General features: G+C 41.5%; 1 protein-coding gene and 1 long non-coding RNA gene across 2 annotated transcripts in view; both read left to right on the plus strand.

Moving 5' to 3' along the window:
- Positions 1-284: 284 nt before the first annotated feature.
- LOC128775344 (uncharacterized) lies at positions 285-5,833 on the plus strand. Its single transcript, XR_008420072.1, has 3 exons — positions 285-498; positions 598-741; positions 5,239-5,833. It is a non-coding gene; the product is annotated as an uncharacterized LOC128775344 (long non-coding RNA).
- Positions 5,834-12,811: 6,978 nt separating this feature from the next.
- Positions 12,812-23,657, plus strand: part of DEPTOR (DEP domain containing MTOR interacting protein) — a 135,055-nt gene continuing 124,209 nt past the window's right edge. The window contains exon 1 of the mRNA XM_019459947.2: positions 12,812-13,130. Within this exon, the coding sequence (XP_019315492.1) occupies positions 13,003-13,130 (128 nt within the window). The 5' untranslated portion in view covers positions 12,812-13,002. The remainder of the gene's footprint in view (positions 13,131-23,657) is intronic.

Here is a 23,657-nt window from a genome sequence, read left to right on the forward strand (position 1 = left end):
GAGAGGGAGACACAGAATCTGAAACAGGCTCCGGGCTCTGAGCTGTCAGCACAGGGGCCCGATGCGGGGCTCGAACTCATGGACCGCGAGATCGTGACCTGAGCCGAAGTCGGCGCTCAACCGACTGAGCCACCCAGGCGCCCCAATAATACCTACATTCTAACATGTATGACAAGCAGGTGGTATTTAATAAATGGCAGCCTTTTGTTAATGTTATTTATTAGTTATTGCTTATAGCAAATTATTATTTGTATGTAAGTCATTAGTTTTATTATTGATTAATACATGATATCCGATTTTGCTATTCTGGCAGGAAGGTGGGCCTCAGTTCCTCTCTTAAAACAGAATGATAGTTTTTATTAATTCATATTTTTAAAGCATGTTAGATACATTTTTATAAAGTAAAAAAAATTCTTTTCTACACATTTTTCTTAACTGTTTGAAGCTTGTTCATTCACCTGGTAACAAAGAAAAAAGAAAAACTCTTTTCACAGGTAAGTGAACAGTTAAACTTCAAAAGAACCAACCATAGTAAAATTGATACTGCTTTCATAGACACCATACTTTATTTATTTATTTATTTATTTATTTATTGAGCAAGAACAGGGGAGGAGCAGAGAGATTGGGAGAGAGAGAATCCCAAGCAGGCTTGATCCACACTGTGGGGCTTGAACTCACAAACTGATCATGGCCTCAGCCAAAATCAAGAGTTGGATGCTTAACTAACTGAGCCACACCCAGGTGCCCCTGTTCTCTTGATTATAGTGTTCATATATTATTTTCATAGTGTGAAATAGGAATTGTATTTAGTAAATCATAGTTCACATAAGAATTACATATGAATACTTTTTGTTTCCTCTCTTCCTTGTTTTATTATTATTATTTTAATTTCATGAAGAGCATGGTGGCTTCCAGGCATTCAAAAAACTTAAAATGTTTTATAACCATGACCTTGGTCATTTCCTATTACTGTGGCCTCCTCAGGCCCAGGTTTCTACCTTCCATCCCCTTCCCATTGCCCATCTATCTCTATACCATAGCCAGTTAATTTTCAAAACATTAAGTTCTCTAACAGCCTTACCCTCTGTTCACCAATCATCAACATCTCCCTCCCCCTTGAAAATAAAGCTCATACTTCTGCTGGCTTTCAAGACTTTTCATGCTGGGTCCACCTTGCTCTTCCAGATTCCACACTCCCAAGTGCTTTTCGTATATACTATAGACTAACCTGTGAATGCCCCTGTGCTTCCTTACTTTCATGTTTCTGAGTGTTATGCATGTATTTTTTTTTTTATTTTAGCCATAATTTAAAAATTAGGAGAGTTTCCATTAACACTGTGATTTTTCTTCTTTTTTTTTTATTAAATTTTTAAAATTTATTTTTGAGAGACAGAGACAGAGCACAGGTGGGGGAGGGGCAGAGAGAGAGGGAGACACAGAATCCGAAGCAGGCTCCAGGCTCTGAGCTGTCAGCACAGAGCCCGACGCGGGGCTTGAACTCCTAGACCACAAGATCATGTCCTGAGCTGAAATCAGACGCTTAACCAAGTGAGCCACCCAGTCACCCCTCTTCTTCTTTTAAAAAATCAGTGTATCTGGAGACATGGGACTCATATTCAGCAATGGTGAGCTGGCACACGTGGCTTCTACCTAGTTTTCTCCAGACCTGTGCTAGGCCCTCTCAGTGTAAGAAGGAAGGAAGGAAGAAGGAAGAATTCATATTCTTCATTTCCAGGAAATTTTCTTATATGATTTCCTTGACAATATCCCCTCTCCATGCCTCCACATTTTCTGTTCTATATTTCTGAAACCTGTTAGTTGGATTTTCTCATATCTACATGATTTTCTAATATATACATGAAAACATCAGTATCAGAAATTTGACTTTAGAAAGATCTTTCAGGTAGCAGTTTGGGGGACGGTTCAGGAACCCAGGCTTAACCCAATGAGAGCAGGCAGAAAATTTAAATAGACAAGGTCAGAACTAATGGACCTGATTCTATGGCATGAGGAGAAATGGAAGGAGAAATAACAAATATTCAGAAAGTAGGATGGATGGGCCTTCTTGACAATGTGGAGAGTGAGAAAGGGGGAGAAGTTGAGAAAGACTGTCAGAAGCGTGGCTTGGGTGATGGGGAAGGTGTTCGTTCCCTAAAAGGTGTGGATTATTTAAAGTAGGGGAGTATCATGATCAGATGTAGATTTTTAAAAGATCATTTACTAAAACTAAAGTGTGGGTGACAATTTGATGGGGGAACAGGATATTTACATAGTTGCAATGTATCTATCTAAAAATTGTTAATTACAAAAGAAAAAATAGTAACTTTTTAAAAACTTGGAGTGTGTTGGAGGAAGTCACTGAGATGACACGACCCTCATTTGACCCTCAAGCTGGATTGGAGCCTCCTCACCTCTCCCTTGTCCTTGGAATGTAAATGCTGCCCTCCCCACCCCCCCCCCCCCATCCCCACTATGGGAGCTGTTCTGAGAATGTAGCCTGGAGACAGGAAGGTGTTGAAACCATCTGGATGAGGGGTGCCTCAGGGGACTGGGTGGCTCAGTCCGTTAAGCGTCTGACTTCGTTAACCGTCTGACTTCAAGCTCAGGTCCGGGTCATGATGTCATGATGTCGTGTTTGTTAGTTTGAGCCCCCACTCTGTGCTGACAGCTCAGAGCCTGGAGCCTGCTTCAGATTCTGTGTCTCCCCCTCTCTCTTCCCCTCCCCTGCTTGCACTCTGTCTCTCAAAAATGAATAAATGTCAAAAGAAGAAGTAGAAGAAGAAGGAGAAAAGAAAGAAAAGAAACCATCTGGATGGTATATGTGACTGAACCCTGTTGAGGCCTCTGCAAAATAAACTTTTAAGGTTTTGGCATGCGGGGGGCAGATATTTCCTCCTCTTGCTGCTGCCCAAGGCAACCCTCATAACAAAGTTTCCTTCATTGGGGCGCCTGGGTGGCTCAGTCAGTTAAGCATCCAACTTCGGCTCAGGTCATGATCTCACAGTTTGTGAGTTCAAGCCCCGTGTCAGGCTCTGTGCTGACAGCTCAGGGCCTGGAGCCTGCTTCGGATTCTGTGTCTCCCTCTGCCCCTTCCCAGCTCACGCTCTGTCTGTCTCTCTCTCTCTCTCTCAAAAATAAACATTAAAATTAAAAAAAAAAAAAAACGAAAGTTCCCTTCCTTATTAAAAGTGCCATCTACCAACCTGGAGTGGTGTGCCTCTTTCTCTGGTCTCTCCTTGCCCGCCATGTCAGGGGGCCAGTGTGCAAATCAACAGAACATATTACCTCAATTAAGTGATCAAGGCTAACATGACCAAAACTGAGACGAGCATCTTGTATCTTCTGATATGATATACTGAATTAATCCTGTCAACAATGCATGACCCGAATATAAACACAGGGAAAACCTCAGGCAACTCAAGTTGAGGGATGTTCTGTAAAAAAACTGGCTGATACATCAAAAACTGCAAGGTCATGAAGGACAAGAACCAAGGAACTCTTTCAGATTATAGGGAAGAGACATGATAATTAAATACAATGTGTAATCCTAGGTTAGATCCGGGACTAAGAAAAATTACTGCTATAAAATATATTGTTGAGACAATTAATGAAATCTGACTATGGATTATGATTTCATTAATTATGGAAATTCATTATGGAATCCATAAATAGGGATTATGATTTCATTATTATATCCAAGAGGTTTTTTTTTTTAACTCTTTTTAAAAAAGTGTTTATTTATTTATTTTGAGAGAGAGGGAGTGGGGTAGGGGCAGAGAGAGTGGGAGAGAGAGAGAGAGAGAGAGAGAGAGAATCCCAAGCAGGCTGTGCACTGTCACTGGGGCTCTAACGTACGAACCATGAGATCATGACCTGAGCCAAAACCAAGAGTCAGACACTTAACCAACTGAGCCACCCAGGCACCCTGAAGAGAGTTTTTTTTTTTTTTTTTTTTAAGCAATGTTAAATTTCCTGCTTTTGATAATTATACTGTGGTTATATAACAGAATGTCCTTTTTCGCAAGAAATACACATAGAATACTTAGCAAAAGAGCATGATGTCTTACTCTCAAAAAGTTTAAAAAAGGATTTTCATTAGATAGACAGAAAATGGAAAATGGAAACAGTGGGGTAAAATGTTACCAATGAGTCTGAGTAAAGTGGATAAAGGCTCAGGACAGCATCAAGCTTAGAGACAAGAAGTGAGAGGTGGCTCTGGGGCATGTGTCAAGGTGATGGATTAGCAAAGCTCCCTCGTGTCCAGCCGTGCTGAGCTAGCAGCAGCCCGGCCCATGGGCTGACGCAGTGTGGGAAATGGTCACAGAAGGGCAGAGAGATGCCCTGTGGCTAATGAATTCCGGGAGTGGGGAGCCAGGCCGCCAGAAGACAAAGTACCAGCAGAACTCCCTACTCAAGTACACTCTTACTCCTTCCATGCAAAACAGAGGGTAAAGAAATGGTGGACACAGATTCTCAAATACAAAACTGAAGAGAGACAAACCAGAGTCATCATGTATAAAAATAAGTAAAATTAAAAAAAAAAAGAATAAAAAAAGAATCACCATTTGTATACGACCAACAACATAAAGAGATATAAAAAGTCATCAGGGAAGAGTTAAGACCAAAGGAAGCAGAGGTAATTGAACAAAATTCCCAAGACTTTATGATAAATATGATGAATATTTTCAGAGGTGAGCGATAATTCATACATAGCAGGCAACCAGACATCGAAGACCTTTTCACTGTTTTCCAAATGTCATTCGGATTTTTAATGATCTATTTAGTCGCAGCTTCTCAAATTAGCTCCTTCACTCATGGAGTCAGAATTACTCCCGAAAAAGCTAAATAGAAGCCCTGAAACTGCGACAGAAATTAAAATTAGCACCACAGAATTAAAAAAAAAAATGCACCACACACCTGGGAATATGACAGAAATGAATGTGACCTTCAAAGGCTTAAGGGTGCATGAATGGTTCCCTCATCTGCCCATTTGGCTCACTGGTCTGGCCCCTGCATCCGCTGTGCTGAATGAATGTAGTATCTTTCCTGGAGCAGATTAACAACACAGTCTCTGGTACACGGGATCCAAATTTAGATCTAATATATTTAACTTCATCTCTACCATATTTTTTTTTTCCCTCTTTTCTCTCTCTACTTACTGAGTGTTTTTTGTTGCTTCTTATTTTCTTTCACTATCTTTCATTGAATTGATTTTGTTTGGTTTTTTTCCCCCTCCAGCCTTTAGAAGATATATCCTATCCTGCTTCCTCTGCTGCTGCTTTTCCTTTCCTTCTCTGATGCCTCCTGGGAGCATCGGACCCACTGGCTCTCTGCAAGGTCTTTACTCTCTCCAGGATGCCTTCTCCCATTTGGGGGTCTGCTTGCCTGGTGTGTTCTTCTCTTCTTTCTTTGCCTGGTCAACACCCGTTCGTTCTCTCGCTGAGGCCTGCCTGGCAGAACTTTCTGAGATGTTGAAAATGTTCTACATTTGCACAATCCAATTTGGTAGCCACGAGCCACGTGTGTGTGGCTTTTGAGTGCTTGAGATATGGATGGTGCGAATGAGAAATGAAAATTAAAATTTCATTTGATTTTAGTTAATTTAAACCTAAGTAGCCACATGTGGGCAGTGGGTATGGTATTGGGTCCCTTGCCTAGGTCAATAATCATGTCTCAGAAATCTTTCTCTGGCCTCCCTGATCAGGTGAAGCCTCTCTAATATATACACTCACGGCAGCAGGTGTGTCTCATTTCGAGATTTTTTTTTAATTTTTAAAATTTTTTTCATTTCTAGATTTTAAGTAAGTTGCAATTTTACATTTCTTTGTATGATTACTTAACGTTTCTCCCTCTCTCCCCAACCCCGTCTTTTTTTTTTCTGGTCTCTAAGAGCCCATGTGAGTCATAAAGGTGGCTGGGTTTGAGAATAATTTTTGGGACACAATGGACAGTGGTAGCTACTTGATTAGACCTGAGGAGTAAGAAGAGGGGAAAGCATCGAGGATGAACTCTAGGTTCTTGTGTGTGCAACTGCATTGCCTCTCATTTACAACATATTGCAGGAAGGGCGGGACAAATTGGGCGGGGGCGGGGCGTGGGGGGGGGTGGGGGAAGATACCAGCACTGGTTTTGATTTGTGGTGATTGAGATCCTGTGAGGATATACAGGGAGGACATGCCTTGAAGTTGGATTTAGAACTTGGATCTTGAATAAAGGTCTGGCCAGGAGCTGAAAGATAAAACTTTTAAACATACGTACATATATGGTGATTATAAGAGTGCCTATAAATGAGATTACCCAGGGAGAGTGTGATGCAGGGAGGGGAACGTTTTCCTTTCTTCTCTTCTAGGTTCTTTGGCTCGTCTAATAATTAAATCGATGCAAGACAGATTAACAGGAGAAAAACAAACTTAATTCATAATATTTCAGCTCATAGAAATATGAGACTCACAGAAGTGACCAAAGCAGGCAGCTTTTTTTTTTTTTTTTTTTTTTACCTTTTAGACAAGAAAACAGTAAATGTGTGAAGAATTGACATGACAAAGTTTGGGCTTGGGGTAGTAAATTAGTGAAGAAGTGATAAGTTTATTTATACAGCATTCTTGGCCCTGAACTCCCTATCTCTGGTGGTTAGGGTGTCTCTCTACCTCCTGATACAGGAAGGGTACCTTTCACAAGGGAGACTTATTTCCTGCTTTCCAGGAGACAAAGGAGGGTCAGAGTGTCCTTCTAGCACCATCTTAAGTTAACTTTAATTCAAAATAATCAGTATGCCAAAGTGACATATTTTAGGGCAGCCTATCCTGCCTGAACCCCATCAGTGACTCACAACTAAAAACTGAGCTTAAAAAAAAAAATGAAACCTCGCCATCTGAAGTGGAAGCCTTGAAAGAAATACCTTCTTGTGGGCCCCTGGCTGGTTCAGTCGGTAGATCTTCCGACTGTCAATCTCAGGTTCTCGAGTTCAAGCCCCATGTTGGGTAAGGAGCTTAATTAAAATAGATAGATAGATAATAAATAAATAAATAAATAAATAAATAAATAAATAAATAAAACAAAACTTCCCTCAGGGTAATAATTTCATGGGATAGGAGAAATAGAATAAAGTATGTCTTAGAAACCATATTATCCTGTTTTTACTTAAAATCACTTCAGGTAATGAATTTCTGATTTACACCAAGACTTGTGTAATTCTCTAGAAAATACAGTAGTTTAAATTTTAACTGCACGTCCTTTGTCAAGTAAACTTTAAAGGCTTTGCTTATAACACAATCTGGATTTTCCCCACTAGAGGGCGGTATTGTTCCACGTTTCAGAGAGTGGCCTGCTGTGCCTTGTTCCCTACCTCAGAGAAGAGAAGGAATATCCATTAAAATATTTACTGAGGCAAGCACAGAACGGAGTATCCTATGTGTTTTCTCTCACACAATCTTTGCAAGAATGTAAGTCAGATCATAACACTCCTGTGTTCAAAATGTGCCAATGTTCTCAAGATAAGCTTTCGGTGAGCATACAAAAAAAAAATCAATATAATGCCCTTATACTTGGGAGTATCAAGAAGAAAAAGAAAATAATCTCTAACAAAATAATACACATTTTAATATTTAAATGACTACAGAAGGTCTAGTGAGGTGGTCAGATGTTTACAACTGGTTATAATGAATAATTTTATTATCTTATTTTATTTTTAATGTTTATGTATTTTGAGAAAGAGAGAGAGGGAGCGAGTGAGCAGGGGAGATGCAGAGAGAGGGAGGGAGAGGGAGAATCCCCAGCAGGTTCTTCACTGTTAGCACATTGCCTGATGTGGATCTCGGACCCACGAATGGTGAGATCATGAGCTGAGCTGAAACAGAGAGTCAGACGCTTAACCTACTGAGCCACCCACACATCCTGAGAGTAAAGAAATTTCGAATAACAGAAGGAAGGCAATAGTTTCCTGAATATTGCCATCACCTCTTTTTTATATTCGGTGTTTTAAAATTTGGCTAAATAATATATCTTTATAGAAACACACACAGAATCACCACACATGCAAGAGCTAACAGGTGCTGACTGAAAAAGGCATGCTGTACTCATAGTGTGTGTACCACACACGACAGGTGGAACAATTTTCTGTCATGATGAACCTTTCCCAATAAAGTTCTGAGAAAAGTGCAATTTTTTCCTCAGTGTAGACAATAATTGCATTCCTGGGCAAGTCATAATTATATTAAAATTGTGCAAAAAAATATCTTGTGTTTCTATATAAAATTAAATTGGGTTCTAAGCTCAGAGATCAGCAAAGAGGTTTTTCACCTACGAGAATATCCCACAGAACCTAGGAAAGACATTCAGGGTTTATGACAATTCCTTAGAATGTGCTGTCCCAAGAAAATGAGAATATCTAGCATCCCTAAATATCTAGCATCTACTGCTCACTAAAAGTCAGTAGCAGTCCCAACAACATTACACACCACAATCCCCACCCAAATTTTCCAAAAAGCCCCCTTGGAGTTAGTCCTTTTCCTATAGGAGACCCACTATCATTTAGTGTCATTGTGAAATCAGTCACTAGGTGGCAGCATATGCCAAAGTATTAACTAGTTTTGATGCCCTTCCAGCAGTTGAGAACTCCTTGGGACCTAAGCAAGACTGGGACTGGAGGACAAGAGAACTTCACATTTATTTATGATGTTTGATTTCTACCACTACAAAAAAGATGAATCAAACACGACAAAAATACTAAAAATAGATGTGAATAATGACATGAAAATTTTATTTTTCCTCTATTTTTACATTTAGTTTTCCCTTCTTAAAGGGTCAGTCAGCAGAAATATCTAGACAGGATATTACTAAACCATCAGTTTGCTTCCATTCACGCCAGGAGAACAAAATCTGGGGAACAGAGACTCCCATTAATGGTTAAAAGTAACGTAAGGCTTCTGATATCACGTCAAGTCGCAGGAAAGGAAACAATGCACCTGTCAGGGACTACAAGAAGATACCACAGGGCAGGTGGAGCCTGAGTTAATCTTTAAGATCAAGTGGGAACAATACTGGTGTATACTAAAAGGCAACGAAACAGTACTCATAGCTAACATGTTATTAAGATTCAGAGTTGACAATATTCTTCCACATGTTTTATTCAAGTTCATCCTCTCGCATTGCTGCTTACCCTTAACCAGTAACGCTAAAAGTGTGGTCTGCCAACTGGGGACCGTTACCTGCACCGAGAGACATTGAGACATACAGACACTGAGTGAAATGTTTATAACGACTGGCCAATTTTCTGTCTGTTGACCACGACAATCACAAAGTGAGGTTGTGTTTTTTTCCATTTTAAATGTTCATTTCTATCGCATTTTACCAAAATATCCATCTTCAATGGAGTGAACACACACACGCGCGCGCACGCATCTACCTAAAGTTTGAGAAGCACCATCTCCAGAGCACCGAAACAGCCAGAAGGCACGATGCAGGTGAGCACGACAAGGCTGGAGGAGAAGGCTTACTACATTCAATAGCTCCCAACTGTAACAAGCACGCTCATTACATTTTATTTAGTCCTCCCAACAACCCAATGGGACCAGTAGTGTGATCTTGACTTTACAAAAGGGGGCCAAAACTAGGGATGATAATGAACCTGCCCCAATGGAGTCAGGAATCAAACCGAGGTCTGTTGGACTTTTCAGCCCTTTTCAGACCCTCACACTGGTTTAATCACCATGTCAGTGCCCATGTCTCGTCTAGCAATACCTAGAGATCACAGACTATTCTGGAACCAGTTGCTTTAGAGCTCACAGACTCAGCACTGGTGCTCACATATCCTCAGGAGCAGGACCAATCTTTCCCTAAGTTAGGAAAAAGGGTCTGTCGTCTAGCTCAATAGAGCACGGTATAGCTCATATGTCAAAAGAAGGGTTGAAACAATGATAGCAAACCAGTTCCCACTTCCTGTAGACATACACACACACACACACACACACACACACACACACACACACAGAAAACCCTTCTCGTTAAGCAAAAGAAATAAATTCTGCTGTATCTCACTGGAGTGGTATGAGGTATTTTCCTGACTTGAATTTTTTCCCCCTTATGTCAAGGTGTTTTTCTAATCATAAACTTTCATGATAAAAGGTTTTTATCATAATTTTTATCATAAATCATTAAACAATAAAGTATTTTACAAAAACATACTTCTTTTAATTTTTAATTTTTGGATAAAGAAAGTTGCCTGAATTTAAATGAAAACGCAACTAGATTTATAGGAAGAAAAAACAAAAGACAATCACAATAGTGATACAATTTACAACACAGAGTCAGCGTTTTTGGATAAAACAGTGTTGAACACTCGATACTTAGAAATGTGTAATAATTTTTTTCATTTTGCACTTTCAAAAAAGATTAAAAACATTATATAAAAACAGATTTAGGGAGGTCAGTTCTGCACTTCTCTTTTCTTCATTTTTTTTTAAGATTCATTTTACTTTTTGAGAGAGAGACAGAACACATGTGTGTGAGCCAGGGAGGACAGAAGGAGAGAGAGAAGAGAAAGAGAGAGAGAGAAGCTTAAACAGGCTCCGCACTCAGAAAGGAGTCCAACATGGGGCTTGATCCCATAACGCTGGGATCATGACTTGAGCAGAAATCAAGAGTTGGAAGGATGCTCAACCAACTGAGTCGCCCAGGAGCCCCACTTTTCTTCATTTTAAAGGCCCACTAAGAATTAAAAACAATAATTAGAGATAACTTGAGAAAAAGTGTTTTGCCTTGTACCAAAAACTCCTCATGGAAAGTATCTGGTAAGAATTTCTTCTCCTTCCTTTCTTTCCTCCTCCTTCTTCTTTTTCCTCTTATTATTAAAAGCAGTAAAGACATTAAAAAGAACAGCTACTGAACACACATCAGGTACATGAAAACCTTACATAATGTTATTAATAAGGCACACAACATCCCCATAAGGTAAGAATTATTATTCTTGTTGGGAAATTGAGGCCCAGAGAAGTAAGTAACTAGTAACTAGCATAAATTTGTAAAGTTAATAAATGACAGAATCAGTATAGAAACCGCACGTTCGAGTGTGAAGTCCATGCAAACTCTCGATATTCTATAATATAGGATTAAAACATGAGTGACAGCCAGCTGTTAAACTCATTAATTCTGGGACCACTGCTGATGTTATTTTTATAGTTTATGCAAAATGAAGCTCTTAGAATCACATTCACTTAGAACTATGTCTTGCTTGGCCTACATTTTTGTCATGGTCTATTTCAAAAGTTAAGAAAATTAGATAATTTCTTTTGGTGAAAGAATTACCTAATACCTTGGTGTTGAATGCACAAGGTGGTGGGACAATTGTTCTTTTCTGGAGTATGGCTCAGCATAACCTTGAGGATCTACAGACCGAGGGTTCAAGGGCTGCCTAACTGACTTTCCAGGTATGAAATTTAGGCAAATTACTTTACCTTTCTATGCTTAAGCTTTTCCACTTGTAAGTTGACGATAAGAACACCCAACTCTCAGGAGTCAATTAAATAATATAAACAAAGTGCTTAGCACCATGTAAAGCACAGAATAAATGTTCAGTGAATTGTGTAAGTTAGGTAATGAACTTGCAGAATGTCAGAAAATGCTACAATTGTCTTCTTTAAAAACAAACGACAAGAAAACAGAACAATAAAATATAATAAACCTGCAGGATTGTGAGTACAAATATTCTTGAATAGCAGAATTGGTATAAAATGTACAAAGAAGAGAATTTGTTATTCGACAGACCTCTCATTTTCATTTTTATTCTGTAAACTTACTACAAATCTTCGGTTGAAAGATTGTCTTTCCATACAGTATTCACTAAAAAAAAAAAATTCACATTTACTTGTAAAGGCGCAGAGACCTGTATATATGCAAAAATTGTAAAAAGTTGCAAAAACCGTCAACAAACAATATCCCTTTAGTACAATGACCACTACCATTAGCATTACTGTCTTCCTCCAGACCAGGCTCTGACCTTGCATGAGACTGAATAACAGGACATTTATTTGGTATTAGTCAAAGTTCCTTCCATCCTCCCTGTAGACAATACCATCATATCCTCGTTTTAAGAAGCAATCTTTTAAGAACACAACTCTGAAGCTAGAGTGTCCTGGGTTTGATTCTTCTTGCATTTATTACCTGCTTGCCTTGGACAAGTTACCCCATCTCTCTCAGCCTGCTTCCTGATACAAAATGAGGACAATACCCATTTTATGATTTGTCGCAAAAATTAAAGAATTTCTTCCTCTCTTTCCTCTGAGGCATCTTTAATGCAGTAGAGGTCAACAAGTGGTAGCCATAATTATTTTTATTTTGTAAAGGAAGAAACTGAGGATTAAGCACATTTTGGTAGGAATTTATAGGCGTGGAGCTAGATCCTAGCTCTGCGATTCCCTGGCCAGCGTTCTTTAGTGATTACACCGTAAGGTAAATAAGCTATCTTCGGTGAAGGGCATTGGGACGAGAAGAACGCCTAATTTCACCAACCCCTGCAGTGACGTGTGTATCAGTATATCCTTCATTGTTCACTGCCGAGCTGTTTCATTATTATTTTTACTCTGCCAATTTGGAGCACAGGCGGTATAATAAACATACCTTTACACTTGTTCGGTAACCTCCTAACCTTTCCCCAAGGTCCCAGGGCATGTGCTCTGTGGGTAACGAAAAATGAGGTCACCTACCTAACCTCCACCAGCACACACGACGCAGAACCGGCGCCCCGCCCAGATGTTTATATTTTCCTCCCTTGGCCCCGCCCCCCGACCACGCGGGGCTCCAGCCGCCGCCCCAAGCTGGAGTTCCTGGAGCGGACTTGCCTAGCGCCTCAACCTACCCACAGGGATTCCCTCTCTAGCCAATCGCATTTGAGCAACGGGACTGCCCCTGACAAAGATGGCGGGGGAGGCCTCCGTGAGGGCAGGCTGATTTAACACCCAAACCCACGGCGTCTAGGGAAGACAGTGGTAGTAGCGGCGCGGCCCGACCATGGAGGAGGGCAGCAGCGGTAGCGGTGGCAGCGGTGGCAGCGACAGCAGCACCGGTGGGAGTGGTGGAGCGCAGCAAAGGGAGCTGGAGCGCATGGCTGAGGTCCTGGTCACTGGGGAGCAGCTACGGTAAGGCGTGGGGCAGTGCCGGTGGGCGCGCGGTGGCACTGCCAGCCTGTGTCCGCAGCAGTCGCGCGCTCACACGCTTGTGCCTCGTGCCTGGGGACTCGCGCTGGGCTCCCGGACCGCTGCGGGCGCGTGGGCGGTCGGCGTTGCGCCCTTGCTTAGCTGCTGCTGCTGCAGCCCGGCGTCCGGCGACGCGGGACTGGCGCGAGGCTCCCCAGGCGGACGCATGCGAGCCGGTGGTGCGCTCTGCGCCCCGGCCCCGCAGCTGCAGCCCTGCGCTCGGCAGACGCGCAGGCACCCGCCGCGCGCTCCCTCTTCCTGGGCACCTGGGCACTACCAAGGCCTGCTGGCTGCCAGCCGACCCCTAGTCTATCCAGTGAGCGAGGGGTGGGCGGCCCCAAGCCGTTTGCAGCCCCAGACTCTTTAAGATGAAAGGGCCAATCCAGTGATCGCCTTCACTTGAGGTTTTTCTTTTTGCTGGCAAGCCCTGCTTCACTCCCCTGACCCTCCGCGTTTTCATCTGTAAAATGAGGCCGATCACCGTATCCCCCTTGAAGGGGTCTTGTGGGGGCTAAACCCCAGTTTCTGAAAAACTACCTATCACTAAATTGGCACATCCTTATCAATCGTCATTCGGGTCCGCAAGGGGGCGTGGAGGCACCTTGCTCCGATGCCCTGCTGCTGTGCCAACTCCCCTAGCGCGCACATTTTGGAGAACAGAGTCCACCGGCCCTAGGCTGCTGCAAGAATTAAGAATTGACGGGTCTCATCGCGCCGAGGACAGGCAGTGAACCCCAGATCTCCCCCTTAACATTCGCATCCCATCCAGGTCCTTGGATTCATGTTTGAGTAATGTACTTACACGGTCTGATCGGTTCCGCAGTTGCCCGTGGTGTGGTCATAAATCAGTTTGCCAGGGGAAAAAAACCTGGCTCTGAAACGTTGTGGCCACAACTTGCGTGCCTGCCCCTGGCCCAGCTGGAATGAGGCGCTCACCTCTTCCTTCTAATGCTTGGCCTGAATCTCTAGACTCATTTTGGTTTGAAAAAGCTGTGTTTCAGGACCTGAAGGAGAGAGAATCTTGCAAAGATCCCTGAAGGTTTTTAGTAACCACCCTGCTTGCAGCCTTAGATTGAGGAAGTAAAATTTTGGAAGTCAGTTTGAGTTTAACGTTACAAAAGGCAAACTGCACATTTCTGTCCCTCGATGATTTTTTAATATGTAGTCAAAATTCAAGGGAATAAAAGCTTGTTTTTCCTTCATCAAGAGCATTTTCTAATTGAAAAAATTAAAGCTTTTCAGATTCAATCTGAAACACTTGCTTTTGAATAATTTGCTCCTCGTTATTATATCACCTTTTTAAAAGCCCTCAATTTCATTTCTTTTTAAATAATAAATTGCAGGGTGCCTCTCTTTGTCCAGGAAGCACTGTCTCCTTCAGGATGCAGCTTAAATGCCCCTTCCCTGGGGTCTCCAGAGCAGTTGTTACTCCCCTCTTCCTAACACCCCTCTGCACTGCAACAGGTTTGAGAGCCGTGCTTAGCCTGTTGGAAAGAAGATAGAAGGCACTGTCTCCCGGCGCCTGGGTCAGTGGGTTAAGTGTGGGAGTTCTGCTTAGTTCATGATCTTGAGGTTCTTGAGTTCAGCATAGAGTCCGCCTACTTCAGATCCTGTATCTCCCTCTGTCTCTACCCCTCCCCCACTCGCACTCTCAGTCTTTCTCTCAAAATGAATAAACATTAAAAAAAAAAAAAAAAGACCGTCTTTCACTCTCACTCAGGAGGTGGGCCTGGGTTTGAATTTCTGCTCAGCCACCTTGTAGCCAATAACTACGCTGAAGTTGTTTTTGAGGCTGACATTTAGAGTGAATCTTGAGTTTGCCATTTACTAGTGGGAGATCTTAAACCAGTTACTTAACTAAGAATGGTGGGCGATAATGGAGCCTACCTTATAGAGTGTTGTGAGGGTTAGATGAGTTAGTGCTTAGAACACTGCCTGGTATATAGTAAGCACCATGTCAGCGTTGACTATGTTAGCTCTGCGACCTTGGACAAGTTAATTCACTCCTCTTTTTTTTTTAATTTTTATTTTTTGTTTTTATTTTATTTTTAAGAGAGAGAGAGAAAGAGACAGTGAGAGGGGCAGAGAGAGAGATGGAGACAGAATCTGAAGCAGGCTCCAGGCTCTGAGCTGTCAGCGCAGAGCCTGACACGGGCCTTGAACTCACAGACCGCGCGATCATGACCTGAGCCAAAGTCGGACGCCCAACCGACTGAGCCACCCAGGTGCCCCAGTTCACTTCCCTTGAGCCTCTGTTTCCTCATCTATTAAATGGAAATGAAGAGAAGCACTTAATGGGTTGTTGGGAGAATTTGCCCCTGAGCTTCTTGTGTTAATGAGCATTCAACAAATGGCTGCTGGAATTAATCTGTATTGTTGGTCTCTGTGCGTCACCACGTAAGACTTGGAGCCAAGCAAGATCTGGCAGGAAGGGTTGGGTGGTGGTTAAGGACACAGGGTATAGAATCAGGCTGCCTTGATTCTTATTCTGCCTCCACCATCTAATAATTTTGTGACTTTGGGGTCAGTTCACTCTCTGGGCCTGTTTCCACATCTCTTAACAAGAATTTTGTGAGGATTAAATGAGATGCCACATGTGAAAGGCTTAGAAAATGTTCACTATTTAATTTTACTTTGGAAAAGCGTAATCACTGCTTTTTAAAAGTCTCAACCATGTTAGTACTGTGTCTAGCACGTAGTAATTACTCCATAAGTATTAGAATGACCAGTGCATATGACTGTTCTACTGTAATTACAGATGATATATTCAGAATTTAGGGATTTTTTTTTTTAAGTTTATTTCTTTTGGGCGCACCTGGGTGGCCCAGTTGGTGAAGCATTTGACTCTTGGTTTTGGCTCAGGTCATATTCTCATGGCTTCATGGGTTGGAGCCCTGCATCCAGCCCTGAGGCTCTGAGCTGACAGTGTGGAGCTTGCTTGGGATTCCTTCTCTTTCTGCTCCTCCCCTACTCACGCCGTCTCTGTCTTTCTGAAAATAAATATATAAACTTAAAAAAAAAGTTTATTTATTTTGAGAGAGAGAGAGAGATAGTGCTGGGGGGGGCGGGGCGCAGAGTGAGTGGGGGAGGGGCAGAGAGAAAAAGAGAATCCCAGGCAGGCTCCACACCATCAGTGCAGAGACCGATGCGGAGCTTGAACTCTGGAACCATGAGGTCATGACCTGACCCGAAGTCAGATGCTTAACCAACTGAGTCACCCTGGTGCCCCCAGAATTTAGGGATTTAAGTATGCCCTGGCTTCTTCATTACTGGAGGGAGCTCTCACGAAGGGGTGGGAATGCCATCGTTGCTGTCACTGTCACAACATGTTCATACATCCCTAGCTGCTTTTCCACTGATTGTGGGGACTTTACCATGTGCCGGCTTCCTGCCTCTAACTGCTTCACAGACACGCAACTCCCTTTTGCCTTCTCTTGCTTTTCCACTGCTTTTTTGGTCATCAACAATAAGGCAGTAAGGAAAGAGGACACCAAGGATTGGGATTTGAGATAAAAAACTCGGGTTCCAGGCCCAGCTCTATACATCTTACTTATTTAATATTTATGAAATATTATAATATTTAATGTTTATTAGACACATATATGTATATATTTAAACTTCTATTCCCTTGGCCAAGTCAGCCGCTCTGGGCCTCTGTGCTCTTACCTGCAGAATGGGAACAATAATACCCTTCCACATAAGATTTGTGTTGGTGGATCAAATGGGCTACAATATGGGAGGGAACTTTGTAAAATAAACCATAAACCAAGATTAGTTATCATTGTTATGATTATTGTAAGCTCCAGATGTGAAATTGAGGGCTGACTCCTCAATCCTGACACTTTGAAAGGCAGTTGGTTGCATAAGGACCTGAAATGAATTAAAACTTCCTTTTCCAGCCTGACTGCGGTGTCCTTTCCCTGTTGTCTTCATTCTTTCCCTTTTCAGAAAAGATTTACTTCCGTGTTCAATGTATTTTTACGGTTTTGCATCTTAAAAATGCATTCAGATACCACTTCATGCCAACAGGATGGCTGTAGTGAAATAGTAACAAGTGTTGGCAAAGACGTGGAGAAATTGGAACCTTGAAACACTGCTGGTGGACAAGTAAAACGATACAGCCACTTTGGAAAACAGTCTGGCCTTTCCTCAAAGATAAAACATGGAGTTAATATATGACCCAGCAATTTTACTCCTAGGCATATATTCAAAAGAAATGAAAACATATGTCCACATAAAAATTTATACACAACCGTTCACAGCAGCATTATTCACAGTCGCTGAAAACAACAACGCAAGTGCCCATCCACTGACGGATGGATTAACAGTGTATGGTGTATCCGTGCAATGGAATGTTATTCGGCATAAGAAGGAATAAAGTACTGATACATGTTACAGCATGGATAAACTTTCAAAATATGCTGAGTGAAGGCAGACACAAAAGGCCACATATTGTATGACTCCTTTTACATGAAATGTCCACAAGAGGCAAATCTATGGAGGTAGAAGGTGGTTGCCAGCAGCAGTGGGGAGGGAGAACGGAAGATGAGTGCTGATGGTTCTAGAGTTTCTTTTGGGGAGGAGGAAAATGTTCTACACTTGATGGTGGTTATGATTTCATACCTCTGGGGATATACTTAAGACCATCTCATTATGTACATTAAATGGATGAACTATGTGGTATGTCACTTATATCTCAATAAAACAATTACAAAATAGATTTGGATGAAAATTTTTATCAAAGAATGATAAAAGGCAAAATATTAGATGTATTTACATAAACTTGTGCTTTTCTGATTGATGAAAGAATGCAGTGATATTTATCACTAACTCAAAAACACATTATTACCACACCAGATAGAACTGATATTTTACATATATATTTTTATACTATTTTTCTTGATACAAAACAGAAAAGGTGCCATAGTCAAGAAAATCTTAGAACATTCCTAACTTGAAGATAATTAACCATATATAAATCATTCATGAGTAGGGTTTCATATTATGAATTTTCAAATCATTTGTTATTTTTATGTGTTCTATTTATGTCTTTTGTCTTGAAATTTGTCCGTGCAGTCATAACTGTGACACTAATTAAGACATCCAAAATACACCTCATGTTTCTTCTCTAGGATAATCACAGAGATACTTAACAAGAAAGTAGTTTGTGATAGAGCGTTTAAATAAAGAATCCCCAATAATATTACTGTCCTCTTTGTGGTAATGGTAGGCGTGGTAATAATAACAATAATACTCATTTATATGGCATTTATTACCTACCAAGGAGATGGAGAGATATCTATATATCTGTAGACATTTATATGCCATATATATACATATATATATGTATATATATGTGCCTTTAATCTTTATAGCAACTCTATGTAGAAGATATGCATCACCCACATTTTACAAATTTGAAAACTAAGAAACCAAACATTTAAACCAACTGGCTATAGGTTATCCAGCCATAAAGTGGGAGAACTAAAAGTACCTGTTCTTAGGCAGGATGCTAGACTACAATTTAATGATGTCCTCAACTAATAATTTAGAGGGTTGCAAAATGTAATGATGAGACAAATGTAAAATGGAATCATGTGTATAAGACTTGTCACATTCTAGCATGACTGCTTTTTGCAAACACATAAGCAGACAAATGATTTCTTTTCCATTCTGATGGGAAAAATTCAGTGTATTTCTAGAAGTGTTTATGTTTTCACAAGACAGAGTGGTCACTTCCTCTACTATTGAACCGGGTCTTCCTTGCCATGTGGTTTTGAAAACTTAATTAGAACTCCATTCTGAATCTGTAATCATTTTAATGGGAAGATGAATTGCAGTTCACTACTTTGCCAGCTGTGAGGATGCAGGTGGGGCGGGGAGGAGAGTTAAGAAGGTGATGAGGAATGCTTAATTAAGAGAGAAAACGTTTCAAGCATTCCAGTTATGCTCCTCTACCTAGACTAAATATGCTAATTACAGCGATCTCATCCAATCACTACATGCTGGTTCCCTACAAGCAATTTACTAGGCAATGAATTTTAGCCAAATTGTAGGAAATTGTAGTTCTTTCAGATTGTTTGATGTATTTGCCTTTTTGCTATAACAGACTGCCTTTCCAGACTCTTACGGCCTTGCTATTTATTGCCTTTTTCAAAAAAAACACGTTCAATAAGTGTTGAACTGCTTCCTGAATTTGCTTTGCAAACGTTAATGCAGTGTGCAGGTATGAAGTAAAAATCAGCTCATCGAACAAAAATCAAGCTATAATAAACAAGAGGTGAGGAATTTAGAGCATGCCGAATAGAAAAAGGACAAAGAGTCCATTTCATTGCATTTTGAACACAAAGAATTTTAAGGTTGGCCTGGAGATTTTCTTAGGGGGTAGCCTTACTGGAAGCCATTACTATGGAAGCTTAGCTCTATCAGACACTGTAGATGAAGGGAATAGCCGGAAACTACCCCCCAGATGCTACTACTGAAGTCTAGAGATCCAAAAAGAAGGAGAACACTTGTTTTCTTGTATTCTTCAAAACAGCAGAGATATCCTGGAGTCAGGAAATTATTGCCTGTTTGCATAAAAAAAAGGGGAGGGGGTTATAGGAAACAGAGTCACTGTATTTGGAATCAATGCAGAGAAGCCTAGTGTAGGGTGTTAAATTGCCTTTGCATCGGAGGCTCCTCCAACATACAGACCCTGTTCCTGTGAACCTCTTTTCCGCTTCACAAACGGGATGTGAGGGCAGGGAGCAGAACCCTGGTACATAGCAAACCCTTGGTAATGATTCGTTTCGTAACCTGGAGAGAGCGCGTGAAGGGACTTTGTCACTTGCAAAAAACATCATGCAAATAGAAGGCATTTAGTAAGTGCTCAATAAACGATTATGGAATTATTTTATATCTTTATGCACTTATTCATATGTAAACCTTTTTCTGAAATGACTGCTGTTAGCTGTGTTTGAATAATATATTTGTGTTCCTCAAAAGCCAGTGCTGATATTTCAGTTATGGCTTCCGTCTTTTGGAATCAATAAACTTGAAAGTAAGTTAAATACATCTCCAAAGAAGTGAATGGAAGGGGAAGGAAGAGCCTTCTCTCCTCTTATTTCCAGTATTCATTTGTATCAGGAATTCACTTCCCTTTAGTAGGTAGTGGCTCTTAAATGGTTGGTTTCTGGGAGTTTAGTGATTAGGAAAAGACTGAGAAAAACGGCGATCAGCCCTCTTTATACACAGTGGGTCATCGCACTTTTCTATCCCCCTCATTGTCTACTACAGAGAGGTGGAGTCTAGATCCGAGATCCTTGTGCCAGTATTTATCAGCCTTAACCAAACTTGGAAGCTTATGTCAGTGACTCTTTTTGTGGATCATTATATACTTGAGGGACGATAGTGGAGACAGATTGGGGGCAGAGGATTTAGTAGGCCAGACGGCGTGCTTGCACACAGCTGTTCCTGGTGGCAATGCCAGCAGGGGCCATGGGAGCTATTTTTTCAGGGCTGGCTGCGATGGTTCCATCTTGGAAGAGTTCAGAGAGAACACTGACCTACCTACTCAGGTCTGCACAAAGAATCACTTTTTTTTTTTTTTTTTTGGTGGCTTTTGGAATAATTTTAAAGGTGGATGGGAGAGATGAGATGAAACAAGAGAAAACACACCCAGCAGTGTGGGACAAGATGTTCTTTTGTATCTGTGGTTTTCAGATTAACAGCTGTTGCTAGGGTGTGGCAAGTGGGGACACATGCCAGGGCTCTCCAGCTCAGGGGAGCCCATGGCAGCTGCAGAGGAGGTAAGAAGAGGAGGGAGTCAGCAGCTAGTGTCATCAGAGAAAGTCTCAAATCTCTCCACTCTTACCCCTCAGCTGTGACTTGTGGCTCTCTGTTACTGGCGGTGGTGGTGGTTCGCTTACTCGTTTTAATGCTGACGACACAGTCTCCTGGGGATACTTGTATCTACCCACTTCTGATTCTGATATTTACCCGGAGATTACTTTTTTTTTTAACAAATTAAAAAAAATTTTTTTTCAATTTTATTTTTGAGGGAGAGACAGCGCTAGTGGGGGAGCGGCAGAGAGTGAGGGAGACACAGAATCCAAAGCAGGCTCCAGGCTCTGAGCTGTCAGCACAGAGCCTGATTCGGGGCTCGAACCCACGAACTGTGAGATCATGACCTGAGCCGAAGTTGGACGCTCAACCGACTGAGCCACCCGTGAGCCCCCAGAGATCCCTTTCACTGAGGAAGCTGTGGCCCAGCACCCACCTCCATGTTGGCCCGATTGGATCATCCAGCTCTGTGAGATGGTAAAACCATTACTGCCACAGAGAACTGAGCCTGGAGCTTTGTGGGGAGATCAGGCAGGATTCAGAGGACCCGGCCCAGCACAGCAGCTACTCTCATCTTGCCTTAAAGAGTGAGAAACAAATGAGCATTCTGATGAGCACTCTCTCCTTACGAGGGAAAGTCTCGTTTCATGCTATCCTGTTTTCATTAGGGTTGGGTTAGTCACTGCATTTTATTATGTGTGAAGCTTGGCCATTTCTAACAAGCTGTGAAATTTTGAAAGGCTATTCTGTGAGTGGTGTCTTGACAGAAAAAGCAAGGGGGATTCGGAAGGGGACAGTGTAGAGATACAGAATTATGTGCCGTTCTTAAGGTGGTCTCAGGCTTACCCGTCTGTGATACTTGTGGCAAGAAAGATGCCATTACCCTGCCTGCCTTGGCTCCCCTTGGGAAGAGGGGAGATCACAGCTGTTGTACTTTGGAGAAAGGTTCATTGAGTGTTCTGGAGATAAGCTCCACGTCCTCTGCAAAAGGATATTATCTTGTTCTTCGTACGAGAATATATGAAAGTTCATATATACAAAGCAAGTATGTTAAGAAAGGATTGTTTTTGGGCGCCTGGGTGGCTCAGTCGGTTAAGCGGCCGACTTCGGCTCAGGTCATGATCTCGCGGTCCGTGAGTTCGAGCCCCGCGTCGGGCTCTGTGCTGACAGCTCAGAGCCTGGAGCCTGTTTCAGATTCTGTGTCTCCCTCTCTCTGACCCTTCCCCGTTCATGCTCTGTCTCTCTCTGTCTCAAAAATAAATAAACGTTAAAAAAAAAAAATTTTTTTTTTAATTTAAAAAAAGAAACGATTGTTTTTTTTCACGTTAAAGAAGAGTTTAGCACATATTTCTTTTGTGTATCCTGAGTTAGTTTGCTATTTAAAATGCAATCCTCTTATAAGATTTGCACACTATTTTCAGGCACATACATTGAATGCACTAAAGTGTGAATTACTTGGATTGTAGAAGTGCTGTTTTGCTTCCCGATTCCTTTTCTCTTCCCTAAGAGAAAAGAAGAATGGAGTAAACTTGGATCTTCTTTTCACCGAGTTGTTTTTAAAGTTCTACTTACCTTTTTACTCTCTAACTTTTCCATAAATGAAAGTGACTTTCACAGAATATAGTCACTGAAAAAAGCAAGGGGTTAGTCCTGTGATGATATAGGACTGTTTTACATTGAGGTGTAGAGAGCGCCTTATATTACATTTAGCTAAACTACAATAAGGTAGATAAAGCAAGGCTTTACCAAAGCTCCTACTTATTGTACTGTTTTTTTTTCTTGAGAACTGACTACAAAAAGCAGTTGAGGGGATGAGGTTTTAAGGCAGTATGATCTAATGCATAAGCATGATTCATTTTCCTTCACATTTATTAGGGTTGATTTTTAAAAAAATTTTTAATGTTTATTTTTGAGAGAGAGAAACAAAGAACAAGCAGGGAAGGGGCAGAGAGAGAGACACAGAATCCGAAGTGGGCTCCAGGCTCTAAGCTGACAGCACAGAGCCTGATGTGGGACTCGAACTTACAAACTGCGAGATCATGACCTGAGCCGAATCGGACGCTTAACCGACTGAGCCACCCAGGTGCCCCAGAACTGATTTTGTTAATGACTGGGTTGTAGAATCTGACAGTCAAATGTAACAGCGGGTAGAACTGAAGCTATCGTGGGGGAGGATGCACAGACCTTGGCTGCCACAATAAAGGACACTTGTCCTGCTGCCATACTTCTAAGAGCTAAAAGATATCACAAAAGTATTTTAAGAATATCCAAACATAAAGAACAAGACTCAACTAGAACTTTTTCCTGCCAACTATTTATCACGAAAAGTTTCAAACATACAGGAAAGTTTAAAGAATTTTACACCTTATCTCCACCACTTTGATTACACAATTAACATTTTACCATGCTTGCTTTATCACTTAACTGTCCTTCTGTCCGTCTTTCTGTCCAACCATCGATTCATCTTATTGTTCTTAGGCACTTTGGACTAAGTTGCAGACAATAATATACTTCCCCTAAAATCCTCAGCATGCAGTTTACTAATATTCCGTATTTCCTGAACAAATGAAGACTGGATTTGGCTGCCATCAACTACCAGCAAACGTCTTGAGCTTGGATGGTTTGGTACCATCTTAACTCACAGAC

The sequence above is a fragment of the Panthera pardus genome, unplaced genomic scaffold, assembly GCF_024362965.1.
Source record: "Panthera pardus isolate Hobbes unplaced genomic scaffold, ASM2436296v1 HiC_scaffold_7, whole genome shotgun sequence".
Classification (NCBI taxonomy): Eukaryota; Metazoa; Chordata; class Mammalia; order Carnivora; family Felidae; genus Panthera; species Panthera pardus.